This window comes from Cynara cardunculus (assembly GCF_001531365.2).
Source record: "Cynara cardunculus var. scolymus isolate 2C chromosome LG 6, CcrdV1, whole genome shotgun sequence".
Classification (NCBI taxonomy): Eukaryota; Viridiplantae; Streptophyta; class Magnoliopsida; order Asterales; family Asteraceae; genus Cynara; species Cynara cardunculus.
The window spans coordinates 15,432,555-15,457,031 of NC_037533.1; the positions used below are offsets into that span (position 1 = coordinate 15,432,555).

At 35.1% G+C, this 24,477-nt stretch overlaps 3 protein-coding genes across 3 annotated transcripts; 1 reads left to right on the forward strand and 2 right to left on the reverse strand.

The window, feature by feature from the left end:
• Positions 1 to 633: 633 nt before the first annotated feature.
• On the forward strand, positions 634 to 4,033 carry LOC112514933 (heat shock cognate protein 80). The gene is made up of 3 exons (XM_025121576.1): positions 634 to 890; positions 1,735 to 1,876; positions 1,972 to 4,033. Exons 1-3 carry the CDS (start codon positions 768 to 770, stop codon positions 3,804 to 3,806), a joined length of 2,100 nt encoding a protein of 699 aa, XP_024977344.1. The 5' UTR covers positions 634 to 767; the 3' UTR covers positions 3,807 to 4,033.
• Positions 4,034 to 5,577: 1,544 nt separating this feature from the next.
• Positions 5,578 to 16,466, reverse strand: LOC112514907 (calcineurin B-like protein 2). Its single transcript, XM_025121545.1, has 10 exons — positions 16,303 to 16,466; positions 12,322 to 12,395; positions 12,070 to 12,230; positions 11,192 to 11,274; positions 10,978 to 11,037; positions 10,493 to 10,601; positions 9,995 to 10,047; positions 8,019 to 8,099; positions 6,770 to 6,882; positions 5,578 to 5,853 (listed from the first exon to the last, which is right to left on the reverse strand). Exons 3-10 carry the CDS (start codon positions 12,191 to 12,193, stop codon positions 5,796 to 5,798), a joined length of 681 nt encoding a protein of 226 aa, XP_024977313.1. The 5' UTR covers positions 12,194 to 12,230; positions 12,322 to 12,395; positions 16,303 to 16,466; the 3' UTR covers positions 5,578 to 5,795.
• A 1,147-nt stretch (positions 16,467 to 17,613) lies between these two features.
• On the reverse strand, positions 17,614 to 24,133 carry LOC112514634 (farnesyl pyrophosphate synthase 2). The gene is made up of 12 exons (XM_025121213.1): positions 23,833 to 24,133; positions 22,688 to 22,712; positions 22,486 to 22,598; positions 22,316 to 22,402; positions 22,118 to 22,234; positions 21,940 to 22,028; positions 21,789 to 21,840; positions 20,925 to 21,020; positions 20,278 to 20,322; positions 20,095 to 20,184; positions 19,108 to 19,179; positions 17,614 to 18,050 (listed from the first exon to the last, which is right to left on the reverse strand). Exons 1-12 carry the CDS (start codon positions 23,944 to 23,946, stop codon positions 17,922 to 17,924), a joined length of 1,029 nt encoding a protein of 342 aa, XP_024976981.1. The 5' UTR covers positions 23,947 to 24,133; the 3' UTR covers positions 17,614 to 17,921.
• Between the last annotated feature and the right edge of the window lie 344 nt (positions 24,134 to 24,477).

The following is a 24,477-nucleotide window of genomic DNA, read 5'->3' on the forward strand; positions in this document are numbered from 1 at the left end:
TTTCAAATAGTTAATTTGATACTAATATCGATATATTTTTGTCAATTTTTTATGATATCTTCAAACATATATTTTATTCAAAAATAAAAACATCATTGTTTTCTCAAAATCACATAAAGTCATATTATAACATCGACTGAGATTAGAAATAGATTTGATTGATCTAAGTTCATACAATTTATTAAACCTAAAGGAGCATGAGTCATATATTCTGCGGAACGAAACTGCGGCAGTTAAGAAATTGCAGCCTTCCAAATAGGAACTGAACAGTTTGAAATAACTTCTACTTACAAAAGAAATTTATATAGAATTTAAGAATAAAATGAAATATTAAAATCATGATGTATCTCGCTGCATTACGCGAGTACGCTTCTAGTATTGTATATATATATATATATTTATAGATTTTAATTTTAATATTTTACTTTAGAAGAATTATAGCATAGTTGTTGAAGATGCTCTAAAATTTTAACAAATGTCCCCTTACAATACTATTGATCAAAAGTTTAGAACCTTAAAGCAATTTTTAGAAGAACTGAGGTATAAACTGACAGATTGAGTAAAAAAGCAGGGTGGGATTTGTAAATTATTCAAAAGTTAAAACTAATAGAAGGATCTAGAAACCCTAGCGACCTGACTATATAAATTCGCAACCAATAACCAACGCCCCACACTTGCGCTTTTCTCTAAACCCTAGACTTCGTCATTTCATCTACGATTACCTGATCGTCGTTGTGGAAGATCTGATCGTCGTCGAAGAAACAACAATGGCGGATGCAGAGACGTTTGCTTTCCAAGCCGAGATCAACCAGTTGTTGAGTCTCATCATCAACACTTTCTACAGCAACAAAGAAATTTTTCTCCGTGAGCTTGTTAGCAACGCCTCCGATGTGAGCCTCTCTCTCTCTCTCTCTCTGTATCTCTTTGTACATTTTTCCCTTTGATCAATCGTTTATATGAGGTTGTTTATGCAAAACCTTTGCATGTTATTGATTTATTTGTTTTCCGTGGAAATGGGAGAGCAGAGCGTGCATCAATGTGAATGTATATTTAATTTGTTGCTATTGTTTGTCTACTGTTCCATAATCATCTTACATTTGATTTTATTCTGTTCTTCTTCTTTCTTCAGCCATTTGTTTCTACGTCATTACTTCATCAGATTTTATGATTTGTGTTCCCAAGTGTAGAACTGACTATCTACTTCTTAGCGTCTGTTGATGAAAAATTTGATCTTATGATATTTGTATTTGCTGATACTCGACTCACAATGCTTTGAGTACCTTGCGTTTTATTCTGCAATCTATGACGCATCACGCGCGGTTAAAAATGCATATAATTTGAATGACAGAGGTACGAAGTTGATTACGAGATGGATATTTATTTGTAGTTTGGTCCACAGGACAATCTATGATGTACACCTCAATGTTAGTAAATCCTGTTAATTTAAAACTTAATAATCTATGACGAACACCGAACACCACAAGGTTAATAAATGGTATTGATTTTGTAGTTTGTTCCAAAGGATCTTAAGATACGGTGTTTATATTATCTGCCTAAAATGGTAATTGGTTCAAGTGCTGTAACGAATTTTCTATTAGGTTGGCATTACTGTTCTTTACTTGTCGTTTTTATACATTGAAATACCTTTATTCTGCAATGTTGGTTTATTTATGGCTTGCTACTGTAAATTACGTTAGCGATCTTTCTTATATGAACTTGTAATGTGTTGTGTAGGCCTTGGATAAAATTCGTTTTGAGAGCTTGACTGATAAGAGCAAGTTGGACTCTCAACCAGAGCTCTTCATCCACATTATTCCTGACAAGACCAACAACACATTGACCATTATTGACAGTGGTATTGGGATGACAAAAGCTGGTGCGTAAATCATAAAGATGGTTTTGGGTTTATGATTGTCATTGGTATTTATTAGATGTACTGACCTGTATGCTAATCTTCTGTTATTTTTTCAGATTTGGTTAATAATCTGGGTACCATTGCTAGATCTGGTACCAAGGAATTCATGGAAGCTCTTGCTGCTGGTGCTGATGTTAGCATGATTGGACAATTTGGTGTGGGTTTCTATTCTGCCTACTTGGTTGCTGAGAAGGTTATTGTCACAACAAAGCACAATGATGATGAGCAGTATGTGTGGGAGTCTCAAGCTGGTGGTTCATTTACTATTACCCGAGACAGTGGTGAGCCACTTGGTAGAGGGACAAAGATTACCCTCTTTCTAAAGGAAGACCAGCTTGAGTATCTTGAGGAGCGCAGACTCAAGGATCTAATCAAGAAGCACTCTGAGTTCATTAGTTACCCAATCTCTCTTTGGGTTGAGAAGACAACTGAGAAGGAGATTTCTGATGACGAGGATGAGGAAGAGAAGAAAGAGGAAGAAGGCAAAGTTGAGGAGGTTGATGAAGAGAAGGAGAAAGAAGAGAAGAAAAAGAAGAAGATCAAGGAAGTGTCACATGAGTGGTCGCTAATGAACAAACAAAAACCCATCTGGATGAGGAAGCCAGAGGAGATCACTAAAGAAGAGTATGCAGCTTTCTACAAAAGTCTTACCAACGATTGGGAGGAGCACTTGAATGTGAAGCATTTCTCAGTTGAAGGGCAGCTGGAATTTAAGGCTGTTCTCTTTGTACCCAAGAGGGCACCTTTTGATCTCTTTGACACAAAGAAGAAGCCCAACAACATCAAACTCTATGTCCGTCGTGTCTTCATCATGGACAACTGTGAGGAAATCATTCCCGAATACCTTTCATTTGTCAAGGGTATTGTGGATTCTGAGGATCTTCCTCTAAACATATCGAGAGAAATGCTGCAACAGAACAAGATCCTGAAAGTTATTCGCAAGAATTTGGTGAAGAAATGCATTGAGCTCTTCCAGGAGATTGCAGAGAACAAGGAAGACTACACAAAATTCTACGAGGCTTTCTCCAAGAACCTAAAGCTTGGCATCCACGAGGATTCCACAAACAAAACCAAACTTGCTGAATTGCTACGATACCACTCCACCAAGAGCGGTGATGAGATGACTAGCTTGAAAGATTACGTGACAAGGATGAAGGATGGGCAGAACGACATCTATTACATCACCGGTGAAAGCAAGAAGGCTGTAGAGAACTCTCCATTCCTTGAGAAGTTGAAGAAGAAGGGATACGAGGTTTTGTACATGGTTGACGCCATTGATGAGTATGCTGTTGGACAGTTGAAGGAATTTGAGGGAAAGAAGCTTGTTTCTGCCACCAAAGAAGGCTTGAAACTTGAAGAAACCGAGGACGAAAAGAAGAAGCAAGAATCTCTGAAGGAGAAATTTGAGGGCCTTTGCAAGGTGATCAAGGACGTCCTTGGTGACAAAGTTGAGAAAGTGGTTGTTTCCGACCGTGTGGTGGACTCTCCTTGCTGTTTGGTTACAGGTGAATACGGGTGGACCGCCAACATGGAAAGGATCATGAAAGCTCAAGCTTTGAGGGACTCGAGCATGGCTGGATACATGTCCAGCAAGAAGACCATGGAGATCAACCCCGAGAACCCGATCATGGAGGAGTTAAGAAAGAGAGCAGATGCTGATAAGAACGATAAGTCAGTGAAAGACTTGGTTCTGTTGCTGTTCGAGACTTCATTGTTGACATCTGGATTCAGCCTTGATGAACCCAACACATTCGGGAACAGGATCCATAGGATGTTGAAGCTGGGACTGAGTATCGATGAAGATGCTGGTGGCGAGGGTGATGCTGACATTCCAGCTCTTGAAGAGGCTGATATTGATGCTGAAGGGAGCAAGATGGAGGAAGTTGATTAAGGAGATGGATGATTCATTTTGTTTTGGTTAGTTTTTAATTATTATTAATATTTTGATGAAGACAATTCTATGGATGTTTTTGCATATTTTAATATCATCGGTATTTAAGTTGTTTTTGGCATCATCAGTTCACGTGTCGTACAATCTTGGTATATGACACTCCACATTTGTGCTAAAGTTGATATCCATGGAATGTTCTGGATGGAGGATCATGTGGAAATTTTTGCATTTTCGGCTTTTTATACACTTAATAAAAGCTGTAGAAACATCTCTTTTGAACAGATGTCGGATATAACTTATCCTTTCCATGTATCAATTGGTTTTATTTGGCAAGTGATTGTTGAAGATTGGCAAAGGGGCTGCTTACCAAACGTACGTTTATCTGGGTAAGTGTTTATCAAGTCACGTTATCTTAAAAATCTTATCCGGTAAGTGAGGAACTGAGGACGATGACTCTTATCATGGTAAGCTTTACTGGATAAATTGTTGTATATAATGTCGTTTTGGTGGACTAAAGTTTTATCTGGTAAGTAAGTGATAATATTAAATTTTATCGGTAATTGTTTACAAGGTAAGTGTTTGATAAACGACCCTAAAAGTTGTTTGATACTTGCAGCCATGAACATTCTCGTCTTATTGATTGTTTTGTTCTGATCCCTTAAAATCATCAATTGAATATGAATTTATGAGGGAAAGCTGCCATAGGTGTTATGGGTATAATTTTTTTTTGTAAGTTTGTTCACATCTGAAATCTAACAAGTTATCCATTTTCCATAAAGGAGTCAAATGAAACCAAAGTTTCATGTTCGGTTTTGAATTAGAGATGTTAAAAATGACGAATCGACGTACCCCTAGCCTTCCAAGCTAAGGATGCGGATTCAATTCCCGTTACCCGCTCTATATCCTCTCTTATATATTTATTTTATTATCTTACTATATTTATATACTCTTAAATATTTTAATAGACTCTAATTAATACAACATTCGTTATTGAATATACAATTCATTTTTTTTGCTACTATATCATAATAATTATAATTAGATGTTAGGAACGATTCTTTTTTGAGGTTTTGAAAGAAAAGAATAATAAAATACAAAACAGTTTTACTAAAACATTTAACTAGAAAGGAGAAGAGTTTTGTCCCTAACATAACACACATAAAAGATGGTCGTTGGTGTGAGAGGTTTATTACGTAATAAATGAAGATAAAAGATCAAATATGTAACAAATCACATACCTGTTTGGCATGCAGAGTATATAAGACAGGACGAGACAAAAAAAATAGTCACATGTTTGGTATGCCATGGACAAAAAAAACATGGGACAAGGTGAGATTGTTTTTAATTTTAGTGAGACAAATCTTGATATTTCTTGTTCCACCAAAAAAGGTGGAACAACATGGGACTAAAGTTAAAATGACAATATTTTGATTGATTTGTTGTCATTTTACAATCATTATATGATATAAAATAACATTGAACAACATTTAAGGGTAATATGGTCATTTTAATAGTTTTGTCATGTCCTGTCTTGTCCTAGTCGTACCAAACATAGGACAGACAATTAGTCATGTCCTGTCCTGTTCCGTACCGTTCCCGTCCTGTCTCATCCAGTCTGCGTACCAAACACTACCTCAAAGAACAAAATCCATAATTTACAAATTTAACTAAGCTAAGATATCCTTTGGAAGGGATAAAGACATTTGAAACCAAAAAGTAGGAAATGCAACAAATTTCTTGCTTATTCAATAATTTATGGTCTAATAAATGTGTCTATAAACAGAGATTCGATGGTTGGAGTCGTAATAATAATTAATAATTAATAATAAAAAATAACAATAATCAAATCATTCAAAAACCAAATGAAAGAGACAGACAGACAGACAATAGGAAACAAAACCATTCAACAATTTAGGTACATCCTGCTCCACACCACAACAAAATAACACAAAACACAAATCTTCAACTTCCACCCCACATTCCTTTTCTTCAGGTATCCTCTACTCTCGAATGGAAAACGAAGCTTGGAAACGTAGTCGTGATGTCCCTGTTTGTCAAAATTCAGATCGATCTTAGCGTCCGTTTGTTAGCAGCTTAATGGAACTCACAACTTATTCGGTTAGCTATACATGATTATTTGATAAGTGTCGCTCTTAGAAGGGAGTCTTATGCAAAAAACAAAGTTTTTTTCAAACCTACATGCTCATTTTATCTATGAAAAAACTCTCACAAAGAAAAACCTTCTCAATCTATACATACAGATTAATCCGCACAAATAGCTTTATCCATAAAGAACTTGATGAAAAACCAACCAAACAACCCCTTAGAAATTATAGTCTGCCAAATGCCTTTTTGACCAGATAAGGACTAAACTCAAATGACTGGAAATCTAAAATGTTTTTTTTGAAATAAGTGTGAGGTTCAAATAAGAATACTAAATATTGTAAGGAAAGGTTAAGTGAAAGTTCTCATGTAATCATTGGGAAAATGGGAAAAAATCTAGAGTAATTACAATTTGCATCCACGTTGTTTGTTAAAAGTTATAATTTTCATCCCTGTGATTTAAAAATTGCTGTTTTGGTCCATATGGTTTACAATTCTTTACTGTTTTGGTCCCTTGTACTTAAAAGGTAGGAACTAGTCCAGGAACGCAAATAGCAAGAAATTGCAAACCATAGGGATGAAAATTGCGATTTCTGAACTACAGGGATGAAAATCAAAACTATCAACAAACCACACGGATGAAAATGGTAGTTTACTCAAAAATCACTATGAAGATGCATACGTGAACACGGATTATTTATATGGGTTCACATATGCATCTCCAAAAGGATTTTTTTCAACAATTCCCATATAAAACTTCATTTCTTACCTTCTCAAGATATTTAGCCTTTCTATTTGAAGCAATAAACATATACAACCAAATAATAAACTATAACCTTTTAATATTAAATGAAACTTACTTGAGATACTGAAGTGTCATATTCTTCAAGAGCGATGGATGTCGCAGTACAAGACTCCTCCATTCTTCCTTGTCAATCTTCCCATCATGTTTTGTATCAGCTTCCTCAAAGGTCTAAACAACGTAACAACTTGTTATTTCTTTGTAACAAACATTGTGGGAGAACGGAAAATTTTCTGAAGCACCTCCAAACATGGGACTTTATCTTATCACTAGTTTTATTGTTCATGTTAAAAATCTTCCTTTATTGTGGTCACTGGTGTGTAGGGCTGCATATGGGTTGGCAGCCAGTTTGAAGGCGTTTGAACAACTCAACCAAACTAGTGTGGTTTGAAAAATCTCAACCCGTTAAGAAATATTTAAAGCATAACCCGAATCAACCCAACCCGTGCAGTTAGTTTGGTCGGGTTGTGACATAATAGCCACACTGCAGCAGCATACTTATACAACCCATCAAGTCACTACTACCCGTTACTGGACCTTTTATGCTACTTGGGTTAAAAGAAAAAACCAGACTAGTAGTTGGAATTGTGATACACTTATCTAGCAGAAAAAGCGTATAACAATAAGTGGGGTATGGGGTTCACCGGGTTAGGTTGGGTTCAAATTGGCCCAACTTAATAGTAGTTGAACTTGGTTAAGCACAACCACTCACCACTGTTTAGGTCCCTAGTACAAAATACAAACCCTCGCTTTTATCAATCTGTAATAGCTAGAGTAAGGGGCTGTTGGTTTTCCATCACATCCTATATGGATAAAGCTGTCTGTATGGATTAATCTGTTTGTATAGATTGGGAAGGTTTTTGTTTGGGAGAGTTTTTTCATAGATGGAAGGAGCTTGCTTTTTAATTGGGAGGGACGGGTTTGAAATTTTTTTTGGCTTTCTGCATAAAGCTCTCCCCTAGAAGCTTTAATAAGCCACTTTCTATATGTTTAAGCCACAACCAAACAGTCATGTATACCTGATCGAATAAGCTGTGAATCCCATTAAGCTCATTAAGCTTGCTAACAAATGGGCCCTAAGACTTCAGAACAAAGGGTCTACGATAATTCGTCTACCTTTTAAGAGTGTAGATTTCCAATAATATTTTCAGTTATCGTGTATGTGAGAAGAGGTAGTATAAATTATTACCAAAATTTTGAAATTCAGGAACAAATTACCCTAAGCCCCATACGGTTGAAATGAAACCGTAGCAGGGAACATGCATATGTTTGGCCTTGGAACCAATAAGTAGGATCAGCTGATGTACCTTGTCAATGATGCTCTCTATGACATCATCTGAAAGATTCATGCCAGACTCAGCAAGGGTAGCTACCACCATTTGCTTTACCTACACGTTGAGAAGTTCACAGAATGATCGATGTGTTGATTATTACTCAGATATGAGGATAATTATAAGGGTGAAATTGACAAAATAACTCAATATCAACAGAAAAAAGTCTTCCTACTCGGTATAAACTTAGATGATGCTCCCTCCCTCCATACAAATTGTCGACTTCTAAAAGCTAAAAAGAATTTACAGAGTTTTCTGGACACATGATTGAGCACAAGGAATAAAATGACTCTATCTGTTGAAAAGAGGGGCATTCTAGGATGATAAAATTTATCTGAATGCTAAATATAGAAACATGATTATTTTTTCCATATAAAGACAATCATAAAACGGACCCTTTCTTTAGGGACGGGAACAATAAATAGAGCTTGTAAGCTAGAAATGGATTCAGGATGTGCACTAAAAATCCCGATAAAGGAAAGGTTTCTTTTCATCTGGGTGTGTTGAAAGACCATCATTATCACAGTTTTTAGTGAGTGCGGCTGTAACTTAAACGGACCTGGCTTGACCTTTTTTTCATAGGTTCAGCTAAAGTTTGAGTTTAACTTGAGTTGAACTAGAGCAAAGTTGAGTTAAACTAAAGCAATATCATGGTCAAACTAATACTTAATTCAACTCGAATTAGAACCCGAGCTTGAAGTTGATCACCCCAAGCTTGGCTCAGTAGGCTCTTGAGTCAGCTCTAATCCATATCTGGCTCTATTTGTCCTGGCTGTAACAGCGCCTGTTGATTAATATGTTTCAGATATCATGCATGTTGTTGTTCATTCTTTTATATATCATGTATCTATATGTGTGTATTTGGTTATGCGTTGGTATATGTATGACATGATATGCATATACATACATGTATTTGTGTGTACTAGAAGGGTACTCGTGCAATGCAGCGAGATACATCTTGATTTTAATATTTCATTTTATTCTTTATCTCAGTCGATGTTATACTATGGTCTTATGTGATTTTGAAAAAGCGATGATGTTTTTATTTTTGAATAAAATATAAATATGAAGATATCATAAAAATTTGACAAAAATATGTTGATATTAGTATCAAATTAACTATTTAAAATTCATATTTTTTGTGTAATTTTTTAATTTAGTTTTTTTATTATAATTTAATTTAGGTTAAATAACGAAGTAATTTGTATTTGGTTTAATAATATAATTTTCTTATAAAGATAATAATTAATTATTTTGTTAGAACTTGATAATTATCCTAATTTTATTTTAGATTTTTTATATTTTAAAATGAGATGTTYATCCTCTATTTGATTATGTTTATCCGCAKTTAGTTACACGAATTMAAACATGGARCTTTAATAAGYTGTACTTATGCATAATTTACTTGTAATCTTGAATTTTAAGTAATATGCATCAATATACAGTACTTCATGCATAAAAAATGGTTTTTAAGAGTTTTTGTCAAATGCTTAATAATACAGTATAGATGCACACAGACAAACATACATGTACATGTGTTTTATATATGTACATATACATGTGTGTGGGAAGAAAATGACTAAAAATTTGACATATTCAACTTTAGTTTGTTCTCAAGTCATTTCAAATAGGAGACTTGGTTGGTAATTTTCAAAGCTTGGCTCAACATCATTTTCTAGCTCCATCACCAAAGTTCAGCTCTGCTTGGCTCAAATACAGTCCTACTTATCTCTGACAAGTTAATATGTAGACATTTGTAGATTCTTATACAAAACCATCAAAAGATCTACTTCTAGCTGCGGTAATTGCATACTTCACAAGTGATGGAAGAAGAGATGTGAATATGATGAACATATTTTGGATAACTTTAGGAACATAACAAATCTTGCTTCAACACACAAAAAGCCAATTGAAACAGGTTTCTGTTGCATGCACAAACGAAAATAATTTACCTCTTGCCTTTCTATGAAACCTTGCTGCTTGAGATCATAAAGCTGGAAGGAAACTGCAAATAGAGAACGAAAAGAATAAGAGATTCTGGATCGTATAACAAAAGTATATATACTCCATCAGTTCCATGAAATTTGCAACAATCATTTTACATGCATATTAATGCAAGTGTCTGAAACTAACTTTTGTTTTTCAATTTAAAGTAAATCTTGTGAACTGAAATCATAACATAAAGACTCCTGTCATGATGTGTTGGGGGCAACTTTCTAACTTCGCTCAAAATGTTTGCCAAAAAAAGGATAATGTTGCAATTCGGGAATCCAAATTGAAAATTGCTGCTGTTTTTATGTGATTTGAGTGCTTTAATGCTAATACACCAGTTGTTCATAGATGAGAACAGAAGAACCCCTAACAAAGACATCAGGTGCACCACATTTATATATACACAGAGAGAGAGAGAGAGAGAGAGAGAGAGCGAGAGAGAATATATGTCAACTTACATTCAATCTTATCATCAATAGGGGCATTTGGATGAAATACTGAGAGTGCACGAGCAAACTCCTCAAAGCCCAGGATTCCATTATGCTTTGTGTCAAACAAGTCAAACACCTGGAGTCCAAGCAATAGGAAGAGGGTTTCATAACATGTATTATAATAAAAAGTTCAAGCAATGCTTCTCAATACCATGCCATATTACATTTTCTTCTTACAAGTCTATCAAGAAGGGAAAACCTATTCATGCTGCTATATCTTTTCTATTTGTAATGTATAGTATGAGATAATGGAAATTAAGTGATCAATTAGATAATCTCTAAATGAACCAAGAGAGAGAAACAAGCCTGCAGCACATGTATAGGGATTGCATTAGAAAGTGTAAGATGTCTTGCAAATTTCGATCCTACCATCTATCTTTTCTTTTCTTTATCACCATACTGTTTAATGTGTTTGGACACCTGAAATTACTTGGTTATTAGAGATCACATACCCGATCAGCAAACAAGCTTTCCTTTTTATTTGTCTTAAACAACGCCAACTGGAATTCTTCCTGCAATATGTTTAGAATGAACATCCAAGTTAGATTGAGCTGATGTTGCCCTGGCATGAAGAATAAAAGAAAGGAAAAACATAGAAAGTTCGATGGATGCTGCCGTGTGAGTGCTCATGACTTAACATGACGTCACAACAGCTTCAGTACGGACCTTATTAATTAGCCCATCATCAATAACTGCACTGCTAATCTTCTTAAATAACTCGTAGAGTGCTTCAATTTCACTTACACTAACTGCAAATTAAGCAAAAGATAACTTTTTTCAGTATGAGGCAGCTTCTTTTATCACGGTGAAACAAAGATAAAGCTTAACATATTCTGTTTCCAAAATGACATTGCTGCATAATGTCCAAGATAAACATGAGCGTCCGACTGCATGAAGGTAAGCCAGAAGAACTACGAAAGAATTGTTCATCAGCTTGCTCTAAACAAAGGCAAACTTTCATGGCTACAACTTGCATAATAAACCATTCATTGAACTTTACCCCCCAAAAGATCAACTGGAAAAACAATCATCTCTTCAGAAACTACCAATAGAGGCTCACATGCCACCACAACAAACTGTTAAAGCAACTTGCCTAGAAATCCTACATAAGGCATCTGTTTCTAAAAAGAGAGCGCATATATAATGTTCGAGCATATTAGTCTCTCCGTCACTTCCTAAACCTCGAGCATGGCAAGTACCCTTTTATTATATAGGGAAACCCAAAAATAAGCATGGGAAAGAACGTCGACCACATGCATGACAAATAGTTGATACATGGAAAATATATAATACATTAAGCAGATTTACCTAATCATAAATTCCAAAAAAGGAAAAATGGTCAATTAGTCATGATCACATACACAATCTTCATAGGCCAATATAGGCTAAGTACATCCTATTGTGGCTTTAGGATTTAATTGACACTGCCATAATTTACTAGTAAAAGAAAAGACTAGTTTAAAGCTTCATGTAATCAGTGGTTACATATATTCTAAACCAAAAAAATCAAAATTCAAATGTCATAACTTAGACTAGTTGCTTACACACTGTCTCTCTAGCTAGAATTTCAGGATCTTCAAGGCCTCTTGATTGTTTGTACAATTCAAGATCACAGCAGTGTAGCAGGGAAGCACACAAATGCTTGATCCCCTCTAAGCACTGAGACATGGTACTTGTTGTACATCAAAATAATCCATACTTGCTCCTGAAGAGAAAGTACAAAACCGAAGTCAAAGCATACTAACTACATGTAAAGCATGAAAAAAGGGTAACAAAAACTGAAGGATAGAAATAACCTTTTGACCATTTCCTATTGCTGCTAAAATTTTAAAAATGCAATCACTTGATGAGAGGAGCAATCAAACTATATCTGTTAGAAGCAAAGCAGCGATTCATCAGGAAACCTCACTACAATAGCTTTCGAGAGTACAAAAAGGAAATATGAAAATATTGCCAAGTACTTGGACAAAGAGATCTTTCAAGAACCATGACCAACACTGAATTTTTCATTTGCTTCTATGTTGTTGTCTGTTCAATTGTTGTTCAGCAAAAATACATTGGTTTGGTTCAATTATTTTCATGAATATGAGTTTGAGAACATTTTAGTTTTTACGAAGTTATTTTGGAGATAATTATCACAAGATTTACCATGTAAAGCGTACTAATCTTCTCTAATCACATGAGTGATGGCCACAGAACATATGGGTGTTGCACTTCTATGAGTCTATCTACTGACATGATTTCGTAACATGACACTAATTAACAATAAAGGCCTTCATGTCCAAATTTCTTCATTGTTGAAACCATATAAAATTGTTGGGCCCTAATCCCTATGTGTACCAGCCTCAGCATTACATGGGTTGGTGGTCTGGCATGGTACCATACTATCATGGGTAAGTGGTCCGGAGGTATTGGGTTTGAGTCTTCTAAAATAATACCCACTCAAGAGAAAGTTATTTAATTTAAAATAAATCTATCCAAGCCACCTTGCGCTTTTACACTGGAAGCAAAGGTTGTATTCGTTCAGTTTGTGTCGAGTACTGCCATTATGCGTCCCTCAATGTGCGAAGGTGGTCAAATGTTAGGAGGAATGTTGAAGCTATTTATAGTTGGCATTGCTGACTCTTCATTTACCGGTTTATGTATGGCACCTGTGGGAGAGGGGCATTAGTGGGAAAGAAGGGGGTGAATCCTAAATAAAGCATGAGACAAAAGTCAAGGTTTGTCATAACAGATTCTAGCAGGCATGGGAGGACCTGATGTGGTGGCATGGGTGGCACGTGCCACTGTACTATTTCGCCGCCGAAGGGTAAAAAATTTATGTTTGTTAACGGTGCTACCATATCGTTTTAGAAGGTACTACCATATTTCCCTGAAACCCAAATGGTGCAACTAAAACCCAAACAAAACAAAGCCCAACCAAAACCATACTTTTTGTAATTATTTTTGGATATATATTGACCGTTTTCAAAAGAAGAACACGCGTCGGGTACAAGTTTAGAAGTTGTTTATCGGTACTTAGGGCTGTAAACGAACCGAACGAACACGAACAGAGGCTTGTTCATGTTCKTTCGTTTAACTTGTGTTCGTGTTCGGTCGTTTAGAAATAAGGTGTGTTCGTGTTCGTTTATGTCCGTTCGTAAACATGCTAAACGAACGTAAACGAACAGGCTAAACGAACATAAATAAATATTATTTGAATTCAAAGTAAATAAATAAAAGATAATATATTAAACTTAATATATAAACGAACATAAACGAACGAATATAAACGAACGTAAACGAACGGTAAATGAACGAATGAGACTCTTGTTCATGTTCGTTCCTTTAACTAAACGAATAAAAAAATAGTTCATGTTCGTTCATTTATTAAATAAACGAACTTCCCGCCGAACGGTTCACGAACGGTTCGCTGAACATTCGGTTCGTTTACAGCCCTATAGGTACTATAAAAACCATATTTTTTGTAATTATTTTTAGATGTATATTATACTGTATTAATTATATGGTGCCACCGTTTGAATTTTTTTTTGGGTCTGTCCCTGCTAGCAGGGAGTTGTTGGAATCAGTTGATGTTGTTATGAATAGGTAAAGGATCTAAGGAGGTAGGTGTTCAATGAGATATGCTTTCTCTCTATGCTATCTCCTCTTTTCCTCTCTAATTTGTCTTTCTTATCTCTCTAAACTCATTTTATCATGAGTATTCTGGTTTAAGGCATTGGCTACAGCTGAGTTCCTTAAAATTGATGTTCAAGCCAATTCAATCCATGACAAAGGCAGCCAACAAGTAAAGCTTCACCAAGTAAAATGAATTTCAATCTCAGCTGCAAAGGTTGATAGACATCTTTCGAAAGATGATGGATGTCAACTTTGATCAAATTTTCAAAGCATTGGAGGTTCTAATGGCAACAGGAAAGTCCAACATGCTGTGGACAGCTTCAGAGAAACAATTATGAAGCCTTTGGTTTTGACATGGATGGAAAGATGGCTACCAGAGGAGGAAATGAGTGGGGATCTGAAATAGACATTCATTTTGCAGACCCATCCAGAGTTTCATGACAAGGATCGCTCACTCTTTTGACTTCTCTCTAAAATTTCTAAACAGTGGCTGCTAGTTCCAGCACCCTAAACCAAAGAAATCAAAGGCAACAACAATGGAAAGGATTCTGCACAAGGAGATTCTGACAACTGATCATGATTCATTGAAATAATCTGCACATGCATCTCTGATAGGAACTGATAGAGGACTAGGCAGGGAGTCGTTCATATGACTCTTCTATGTACATCATGCAAAATATAAGGTAATGCTATAGTTCGGATTAAAGATATTCAACGGTGTGACCCATATGTTGGGTTATCCAAAGAATGGAGCCATCAAGCTCTGCAAGGGTTCTCTTGTGGCGAAAGGGCATAAAAAGACTGCAAATTTGTATGTTTTGCAAGATCTACCATCATGAGGAAACCAGATGTAGCTTCAAAGTAGATGTCTGCTTCAGATGTTACAAGACTATGGCACATGAGATTGGGCAATTCAATCCTGAGCAAAGTTTGGTATGGCCGAGTTGAGTAGAAGAGACCTTCTACGTGGCCAAGGCATTAGCGAACTTTTTTTTGCGAGTATTGTGTGTTTGGCAAGCAAAAAAGAGTAAGATGTCAAAGTTCGGTCCATACAACCAAAAGTATTCTCGATTATGTACATTCCAACTTCGAGATGAATAATCAGGGAAGTGCAAAGAAGATACTTGGGATGGAAATTTGCAAGAATTGAAGAACTGGTATCTTGTATTTGCGCCAAAAGAGTTATCTCAAGAAGGTTCTTTAACATTTCAACATGCACAATATTAAGTCAGTTCATGGCTCCCTTAGCACCTCAATTTCATTTGTCAGCTTCTCTTTGTCCAACTCCCGAAGAAGATAAGACCCACAAGTCACATGTTTCCTACTCTAGTATCATGGGTTCGTTGATGCATATGTGATTTGTACACATCTGCTCTTGTCACAACATACACAATGAACGGTCACGAAAAGATATGAATCATTTACACACCAATTTCAGTTGAAACCTTGGTTGCTTCCGAGCGAAAAACATGAATTCTGGTCCAAATGTTGAAATCAGTAGAAACAATTTCTTTCAACGCAAAGCAGGCTCAATTGATCAAACCATAATTACAGTAACTCAAAAGATTAACCAACTAAGCATGCAAATCATCACAAAAAATGAATCCAGTACCTTCTAGAATATACTCTCGGATCTCGATAGATACTTGAAACAAAAGACTCAAAATAAACCAATCCAAGTAGATGAACATTCACACACCAATTTAAATTGAAACCTGGGTCTGTTTCAGGCTAAACACATGAATTCTGGTCCAAATGTTGACATCAACAGAAACAATTCTTTCAAAACAATAGCAGGCTCATACCATGATTTAAGTAACTACAAGAATTCAACAATCTAACATGCAATCATCAAAGAATGAATCCGATACCTTCTAAAACTTATCATCAGATCTCGATATATACTTGCAACAAAAAACTCAAAACAAAGCAATTCAAGTAGATACGTATATTAGATCTTTAAATGTCAACAATTCACATGAACCAAGATCCTCCATAACCCCAAAACACATGATTCGATTCAATGATTAAATCATAATTCACAATCCAAAACCAGAAACGAACAATCATCTAACAATAAACGTCATGGATCTCGCAACGGCCACACGATTCAACCTTGGACAAAAGAAAAGGATAGGGATTGCATGATATAAACTAACCTTGCCAAAAAAAACTGTCAGATGTGTGCTCTAATGGAGATACAGTTGGAAGCTCTGTGGATTTAGGGACGAATATCGAACAGAGAACACGATTTCCACCAAAAAATCAATCAAATTGAAATCAGAAAGAGGAAGAAATAGTGTAAATTATCCGAGTATTAAAGGGAAACAGAAAAACTACCTCGCCTATAATGATGTTGAGAAATAACATGGACAGTGATGGCGATAGGGTGCATATCCGTAATCAACCAAGGAACCCTTTTTTTCATTTTTCTGTCAATAATACCCCTCAATTATTTTATATGCACAAGTTTAGTCCTTCTAGTTATAATAATGATTAATTTTGTCCCTTATTTAATGAACATTTCATTGTGGTTCTTATTCCGTAAATCCATAACTAGGGATTTACGGAAACAGGAGATCGTTTTCTTGTACCCTTCGTGCACATTGTATTTATGTACCAACTTGCTTGGCTTCTTTCTCGACTCACATTCATCTTAATCCGAGTATATCTTACTATCTGCCGACCTATGTATTTTATATGAATATATCTATAGGGTCAGGCAAAAAAATAATAAACCGAGAAACACCTAATAACTATTCATCTTTACAATATGCATATAATTAATTCGTAAGTAATTTTTCTAGTATACATACGTGCAAGGAACATCTTCAATTACTTGTATTCATATTTGCATATCGTACAGATGAATGGTTATTAGGGTATTCATCCATTTTAATTTTTTGAGATTTTTCTCTAACCCCCCCCCCCCCCCCTTTCCCTCGGGGAGAGGTAGGTTTAGGATAAAACCCTAAAATAATGAAAAACTAAGGAACACTCTGATAACTATTCATCTGGACGTTATGCACATGTACATACAAGTAATTGAAGTTGATTCTGACTTTTATGCACGTGTATATGCTATGCACTTATGCATACTGAATAAATTATATACAAATTACTTGTATGCACATATACATACTCAAATGAATGATTATCAAGGTATGATTTTTCGTCGAATGACTATTCATCTATTGTATTTTCATACAAATATGGAGCAAGAAAACTCTATGAAAAGATGGTGGTTCAATTTCCAATGATTTTCCCTATACTTGTTAATCAAGGTCATTAATAATTTTTGTAAACTTGAAGTTGTTTACTTTTAGCAAACACCGAACTTCAAAATTTCAGTTTTCTCTTCATTTCTTTCATTAATTTCTCCGAATCACCACAATGGTTGGGTTATGGTAAAAACGATGGTTAAGATCAGAAGCATAAGAAGTGAACTCCATCATTGAATGCACGTTATGGTGAGATGCAACATTTCTATCATTAATTAATGCCATCACAAACAACAAATGGCTAGAAACAGAAATCGATCGATGGGTACATGAAGTTTGCACAACCGAAATCAAGAACTCCAAAACGGTTATTACAAACGAAAAGGATGCCCCTATTACACATACTAAAGACACACAAGCATATTAGCAAACCAAGTCGATACTAGGAAACCGAACAATACTTGCAAGAATACAATGGAAAGAAGAAGAAAAAAAGTACGGACATCATCTCTCCTCTTATCTCGAGACTTTTCTCAGTCGAAATCAGAAACAACAACCTACTTTTGCCTCTTATATATCTTTCCTAAGAAAGATTTCAACACCGCTTGTACTGCTTTGCTCGGGTGAGCTTCAATCGAAGTGATCAGCTTTGTGTAACTCGTGTTCTCATACTCTTCGAATACACCCTACGTTTATCCAACAATATCAACTAAGAGAAACTTCTTCTTAAAGATCGAGTCAAATTTGTATGTTATATATAGAATTATATATATATATATATATATATATATAGGGGCCTAATCAAATGAGAACTAATTAATTTGTGGTAACCGTGAGGTCCAATCTCAACCACAAATCAATAGATAAATTAGAAAATTCATAATTTTAGTAATTTTGAATTAAAATTTTAATGCAAGGACATTTTAGGTATTTTAAAACTCTCCTCTCTCCTCTCTTCTCTCTCCGTCCCCCGTCCTCCGGTGATACCACAATGGTATCACAATGTATCATATATGTGCTTGGGTATCACATTGAGGTCGTTTGTGGTCGATCGGAGATGTAACACAGTGGTATCAAAATGCATCTTATATATGCTTTGGTATCATACTGTGTCTTTTGTTTAACAGAGTCAATATTTGTAGGTATCACAGTGGTATCCCTGGAGGCCGGAGGCCGGAGGACGGAGAGAGAAGAGAGGAGAGAAAATACCTAAAATGTCCTTCCATTAAAATTTTAATTCAAAATTACCAAAATTATAAATTTTCTAATTTATCTATTGATTTGTGGTTGAGATTGGATCTCACGGTTACCACAAACTACTCAGTTCTTCCTTGAATGGATCCCTATATATATATATATATATATATATATAATATGTATTATATATTATTCAATCGGATAATTATATTAAAAAATTTACATTTATATCATAAGAATAAAAATCATGTAGATTATTATTATTATAAAAATGGTCTTCAAATAAATATTCAAAATAAGATTTAGAAGTGTAATTCTACAACTTCGTTTTAATCGTGAGTCAATGACGTGTATGAATTCGTGAAACTGTGAGTGATGTGATCAAATAAATCTATAAAAAATGTAAAATCTAAAGTTAAAATTGTAAAAACACAAAAGTTAAAAAACTAAAATCTTACGCCATATCGCGTCATAACGGACGCCATGACGCGCCTTTTTGAACACCATCGAATATACACACAAGGAGAAGAGAAAGAAGCCACAAACCTGAAGATTGAGAGCGTTGTATAGTTCCTTCACTTTGGCAACAGAAGCCGGATCTTTTTTCCCGTAGTTCTCCTAGATGTAAACAAGTTGTAGGGATAAGCAAATATAAAAATTGTCGTGTCTGACGGTGTTCCAGTATGGAACAGGGCCTCCAAAAGTTTTTGTGCCCAATTATACTTGTTTTAGCCGATTTGACGATTCCGACTCCAGCTTTAGAAGAATGATTATATTTAAGTGAATTTGATACGTTACTTTGTCATTTTAAGACATTTTTGTTGTTTTAATTTGTTAAGACTTTTAATATAGTATATGGTATGGACTTTATATTTTATTCATGGGCTGTTTGGTTGGTCTTTCATCGAGTCCTATATAGATAAAGATTTTTGTGGCTTAATCTATCTGTATAGATTAGAAAGATTTTGAGTTCTCTTAGATGGAATGTGCGATGTTTTTTAATTGGGTACATAGCGCTCCCCCTAGAAGCTTAATAAATAAGCACTTTCTACATCATTAAGTCACTACCAAACAGTGATATATAGGTGATCGAATAAGTTGTGAGTCGCATTAGTTTATTACTCATCAATAGTTATGATACAAAAGAAGGGCCTCCAAAAAGATTGGAAGGACCCTGCAAACATATAGCTTCATCGGCAAGATTAAGGATGGATGGAGACGAAACAAATAAACGAAAACTGATTGTGCCTAGGTGCAATTGCAGTACCCAAAATGACGTCGTTTTGCATTTATTTTTTCCTTTCCTGTTGGGTGTAGGGATATGGTGAGTATAGCATAGGACTGCCCTTTGCAAAATTTTAGCAGAATTGGCATCCAGTATGGCATATGGGTGTATTTGTGCATGTGGCTATGTATGTGTGTGTACGTGTTTGGTGTATGATATTACATGTATGTATGCATACATATATATATATATACACATACACACACATATAGTACTGCATGAATGAAATAAAAACGGTTCTAGCTTACATGTAGGACTTTCTTTTGTTCCTCATCGGCAAGTTCCAATGCTTTCACAACCAACCAGGAGCACTTAAAGTCTTCAATGTCTGTTCCAATCTGTCACAACAAGGTATAGATCAGACATTGCAAGTTCCAACTCTACTGCGAGTCACGAGCTAAATAAATAATGAAAGATATTGAGAGACTTACCTTGCCAATCACCTCAGGAGCACCAAAACAGTCTAGGTAATCGTCCTGTAACAATTTCAGATGTTTATAAATTGACAATCACAAACAATAGTTGTTGAAATTCTCGTTAATGAGAACGAATGTCCAACATATTACCAAAGAGCAGGAGAAAAGTGGTGCCTTAAAATGGTCACCATAGATTCTTGTAAAACATCTAGGTCATTAGAGGCGGACCCATAAATTTTCTCAAGTAGTGGCAAATTTTACAAAAAATATCTAATTTTTTTTCACAGTATTATTATAGATTTGTTGGTTGGTTCCTTGTTCTTGCATAGAAGAGACCCATATATTTTTAAAAACACAAGAAGTATATAAAAAAACTCCAAAATTTAAGCTAAAAAACAACAAATTTGACAATTGTGGGACTTGAACCTGGGCCTTTTGCATAAAGACGAGCATTTACCATCTTAGCCCTCAAAGTCTTGTGCTAACATTTAAGTTTTAAAAACTATATGGTGGCACCCAACAAAACACTACGGTGGCACCCTTCAAAAACGTAATCTTTTTACCATGAAGCAGTTCCCCGTGGCACGTATCATTCCATGTAGGTCCGCCCCTATAGCTCATACCAAACTGAATATAAATAATTGCAAGTGATAATCACATACCTGCACTTGGAAATAGGTACCCATTTCAACCAATACGTCCTTCACCGCAACATGATTGTCCAGATCCTCTCCGAACATAAGGAGTGCACAGGCAACCTTGAACATAAAGTAATACAAAATAACCCATTGGCCAATTTGATTATCGACTATAGAAGTGAAGCATGTATCATATTCAGAAAGACAAAAGAAAAGTAAAGGTTGTAAAATAAAGTGGGCTAATGTTAGCACAACTCTAATTAGCATATAAAAGATAGACATTTTGAATAAACCTTCATTTAATATCCGAAGAGACTAGGGGGCCGTTTGGTTGGTTTTCCTTTAAGTCATGTATGGATAAAGTTGTCTGTGTGGATTAAAATAGTCTGTATAGATTGAGAAGGTTTTTGTTTGGGAGGGTTGTTTCATAGAAGAAAAGAGTGTCTCTTTCAATCGGGAGGGGCTATTTGGCTTTCAACATAAAGCTCCCCTTAGAAGCTTCCTGAATAAGTCACTTTCTATATTATTAAGTCACTACCAAACAGTCATGTATCGCTGACCGAATAAGCTGCAAGTCCCATTAAGCTCATCAAGTGCTAACAGACAGGTCCTAAGATTAGAAGTTAGAACCTTGTACCCCACTATGCAGCGCAGTGCAAATACCACTTTGGGAATTTTAAAATGAATAAACGAATAAATAGGTTATGTTTTTATTAGGAAAACCCATCACCCATATAACACACACATGCTAGCACGATAGAATATCAATTGATTTGAGAAACCCAAAAAAAGACGATTATTTTAACAAGTATTCCCAATGGTGACTAGAAGATGCATTATGGTGTTATCATTTTCTTGTGCAAAATATGAATGGAAGAATGTACTCACTGGAAGGTAAAATGAGTAGTAAGCAGTTTTGTACTGAACAATTCGGCGGTGACTGCAACACAAGACAACATGGTGTACTTTAGAAAATGTAATATAGATACAAATTAGATTGGATGGGGTTTATGAAGAAAAAATTGAGATGGCCACTTACATAGACAACGAATACTTTGAGAGATCTTTCTCTCCAACAAGTGTAGTAATCAAATCAATCATCTGTCCTGAAGCTGTTTGGAACTCTACCTGCTCAAGTACAGGATGAAGATTACTTTTTAAGTATCGAAGAAGTATATATAACCCCTGATATGTTGAGCATGTGAAAGAAAACCAACCTCATTGAATAGGTCCACTAGATCCACATAATATGGCTTTCCTCGGAAATGTTTCTTGAGAATTCTTGGGATATGGTTGCGAAGAATGATTCCATCGTTTGCAGCTATCATACCAACCTAAAATCAAATAAGGCTAGGTATGCACATAATCAAATGACGACTATATAAAAGAATAGTTTATTGTTTGTAGATTCACACCTTCGGTAATCTGAACCAACAGGGCTGACCTCTGCGTGTATGAGACTCATCCATGATATCATCGAGCACAAGAAAATATGCTTGAAGCTACAAGATAAAATAAACAGATTTAAGTATATCATGCAACGTAATGAACTAATGGCAAACATATTCGAGGATATAGTTCTTACCCATTCAATACACCAACCAAGGGCAGATGCAAGAAAAATCTCATCATCGGCCAATTCTCCTCCTTTTAGTAACTTGTAGCTATCAATAACAGAGAGACCCCGGTTCAGCTTTCCTACAAGCATGACAGTAGAATATTGCTTTATATACAAAAAAATGATTTGCAATCAAACAATTGAAAGGAAATAGAGGAACTATTCTTACCTCCAGGTACATTGTAGTCAAGCATCTGCAAAGTAAAAAACAAACAAACACAATCAAACTTGGATATTATTAATGAATCATTGCTCAGAAGATGATTTTATATTTTGTTATTACAAAGTAAACATGAGAAATATATGAACTATTCTATGTAGTTCCTGGATAGTCCTTCTCTATTAGAAGATTGTTGATGCCTCCCACCCAATATAATAGAAATGTATATTGTTTAGCACATAATACTTTGCTCAAATTATTTGGGAAAAAAATCAATTCTGCTATATCATCTACTCTTTGTTATTTTTAGCAATACCCACATCAATATGAAAATTGAATTGAAACATAACATAGCAGAGAGAAAAAGCAAATTATGTACGTAAAGCATACATGAAGACTTATAAGAACGATTATACATTTTGAATGTCTTGTAATAATGGTATTGATCGTTACTATACACGATAACCTTACTGTTAACAAAGTCATTGGTCTTGATTTCAAACAAACAAGGCCAAGTAACCAAAACAGAACCTGAAAGCCATTACAGCCGTTTAGTTTATTTAGTTTCATTCAAAAAAAAATGTAGAAAAATTTGCAGAGAATGGAATAACATAAACTAGAACCCCTTTTATCTTGTCAAGGGTCGTCAATCATAGAAGTTAACACCAATGCTGATGATACTCCTTTACTAAAGAAAAAAAGAACATATATCAACTTACAGTCTCTATCTGTGAAAATCCTAATGTTGTTACCACATCTTCAGAGATAACTCCAATAATCAATTGCAAACTTGAGAGTAAAATCAACCAGTTTTGAACTGTTTCTATTTTTGACAGTAACTTAAAAAAGCTGTAAATAGTTACGAATTGATAAAGTAGGCCTTCAATCTATAAATCACGGAATCTAATAACCTAATAATTTTCATCATCAATTAGCAGCAAACCACCAGATTCTCGCAATAAATTTACTCCAAATCGATGTGATACGCATACGACTATATAAAAGCAAATTAAAGTTCCTTGTCGATGCATACATGCATAGATAAATCCGTCAATCGCATATTCCAAAAAAAACACGATGAAGAACAATCACACAAAATGGTAAAACCCCATTAAAAATTACATCCATAACGATGAATATGATTCAGATTTTACCTTCTCGACCCATTGACGAGAATCGTCATCGAACTCGAAAGCAGGGTCATTAAGTAACTCAGCTTTCAGAGTATTGTAAACTTCGAGAAATTTGGACTTCAGATCGGTGCTCATTGTCGAATTTGCAAGTAGAAATGAGATGCTGATGATTTGTGATTTTGTTCGTCAAAGTCTAGAGAGAGAGAGTGTGTGTGTGTGTAGAGAGAGGTGGAGTTGGGTGGGGTATTTGTAAGGAGAAGATGGTGCTGTACTTTGCTGAATAATGTGAAACACACACAAGTAGTGTGTGTGTGTGTGTGAGCCTCCGGGCTTGTGAGAGTGAGTCAGTGTTGTATGGCTGCTATATTTTTCTTTTAATCCTCGTATGGTCAAATAAGAGTCGCAATTAACAAGGGGGAAATTATAATTTATAAACAATAACTTGTTCGTCTTCGTGTAATGTAGCGAGATAAATTTTTAATTTAATATTTAATTTTTATTATTTATCTCTATTGATATAATATAATTTTATGTGGTTTTAAGAAAATAATAATATTTTTATTTTTAAATTAAATATAAATTTAAAGATAATATAAAATTTTGAAAAAATAAATCAATATTAGTATCAAATTAACTATTTAAAAGTTCTCGTTTTTTGGTGTAAGT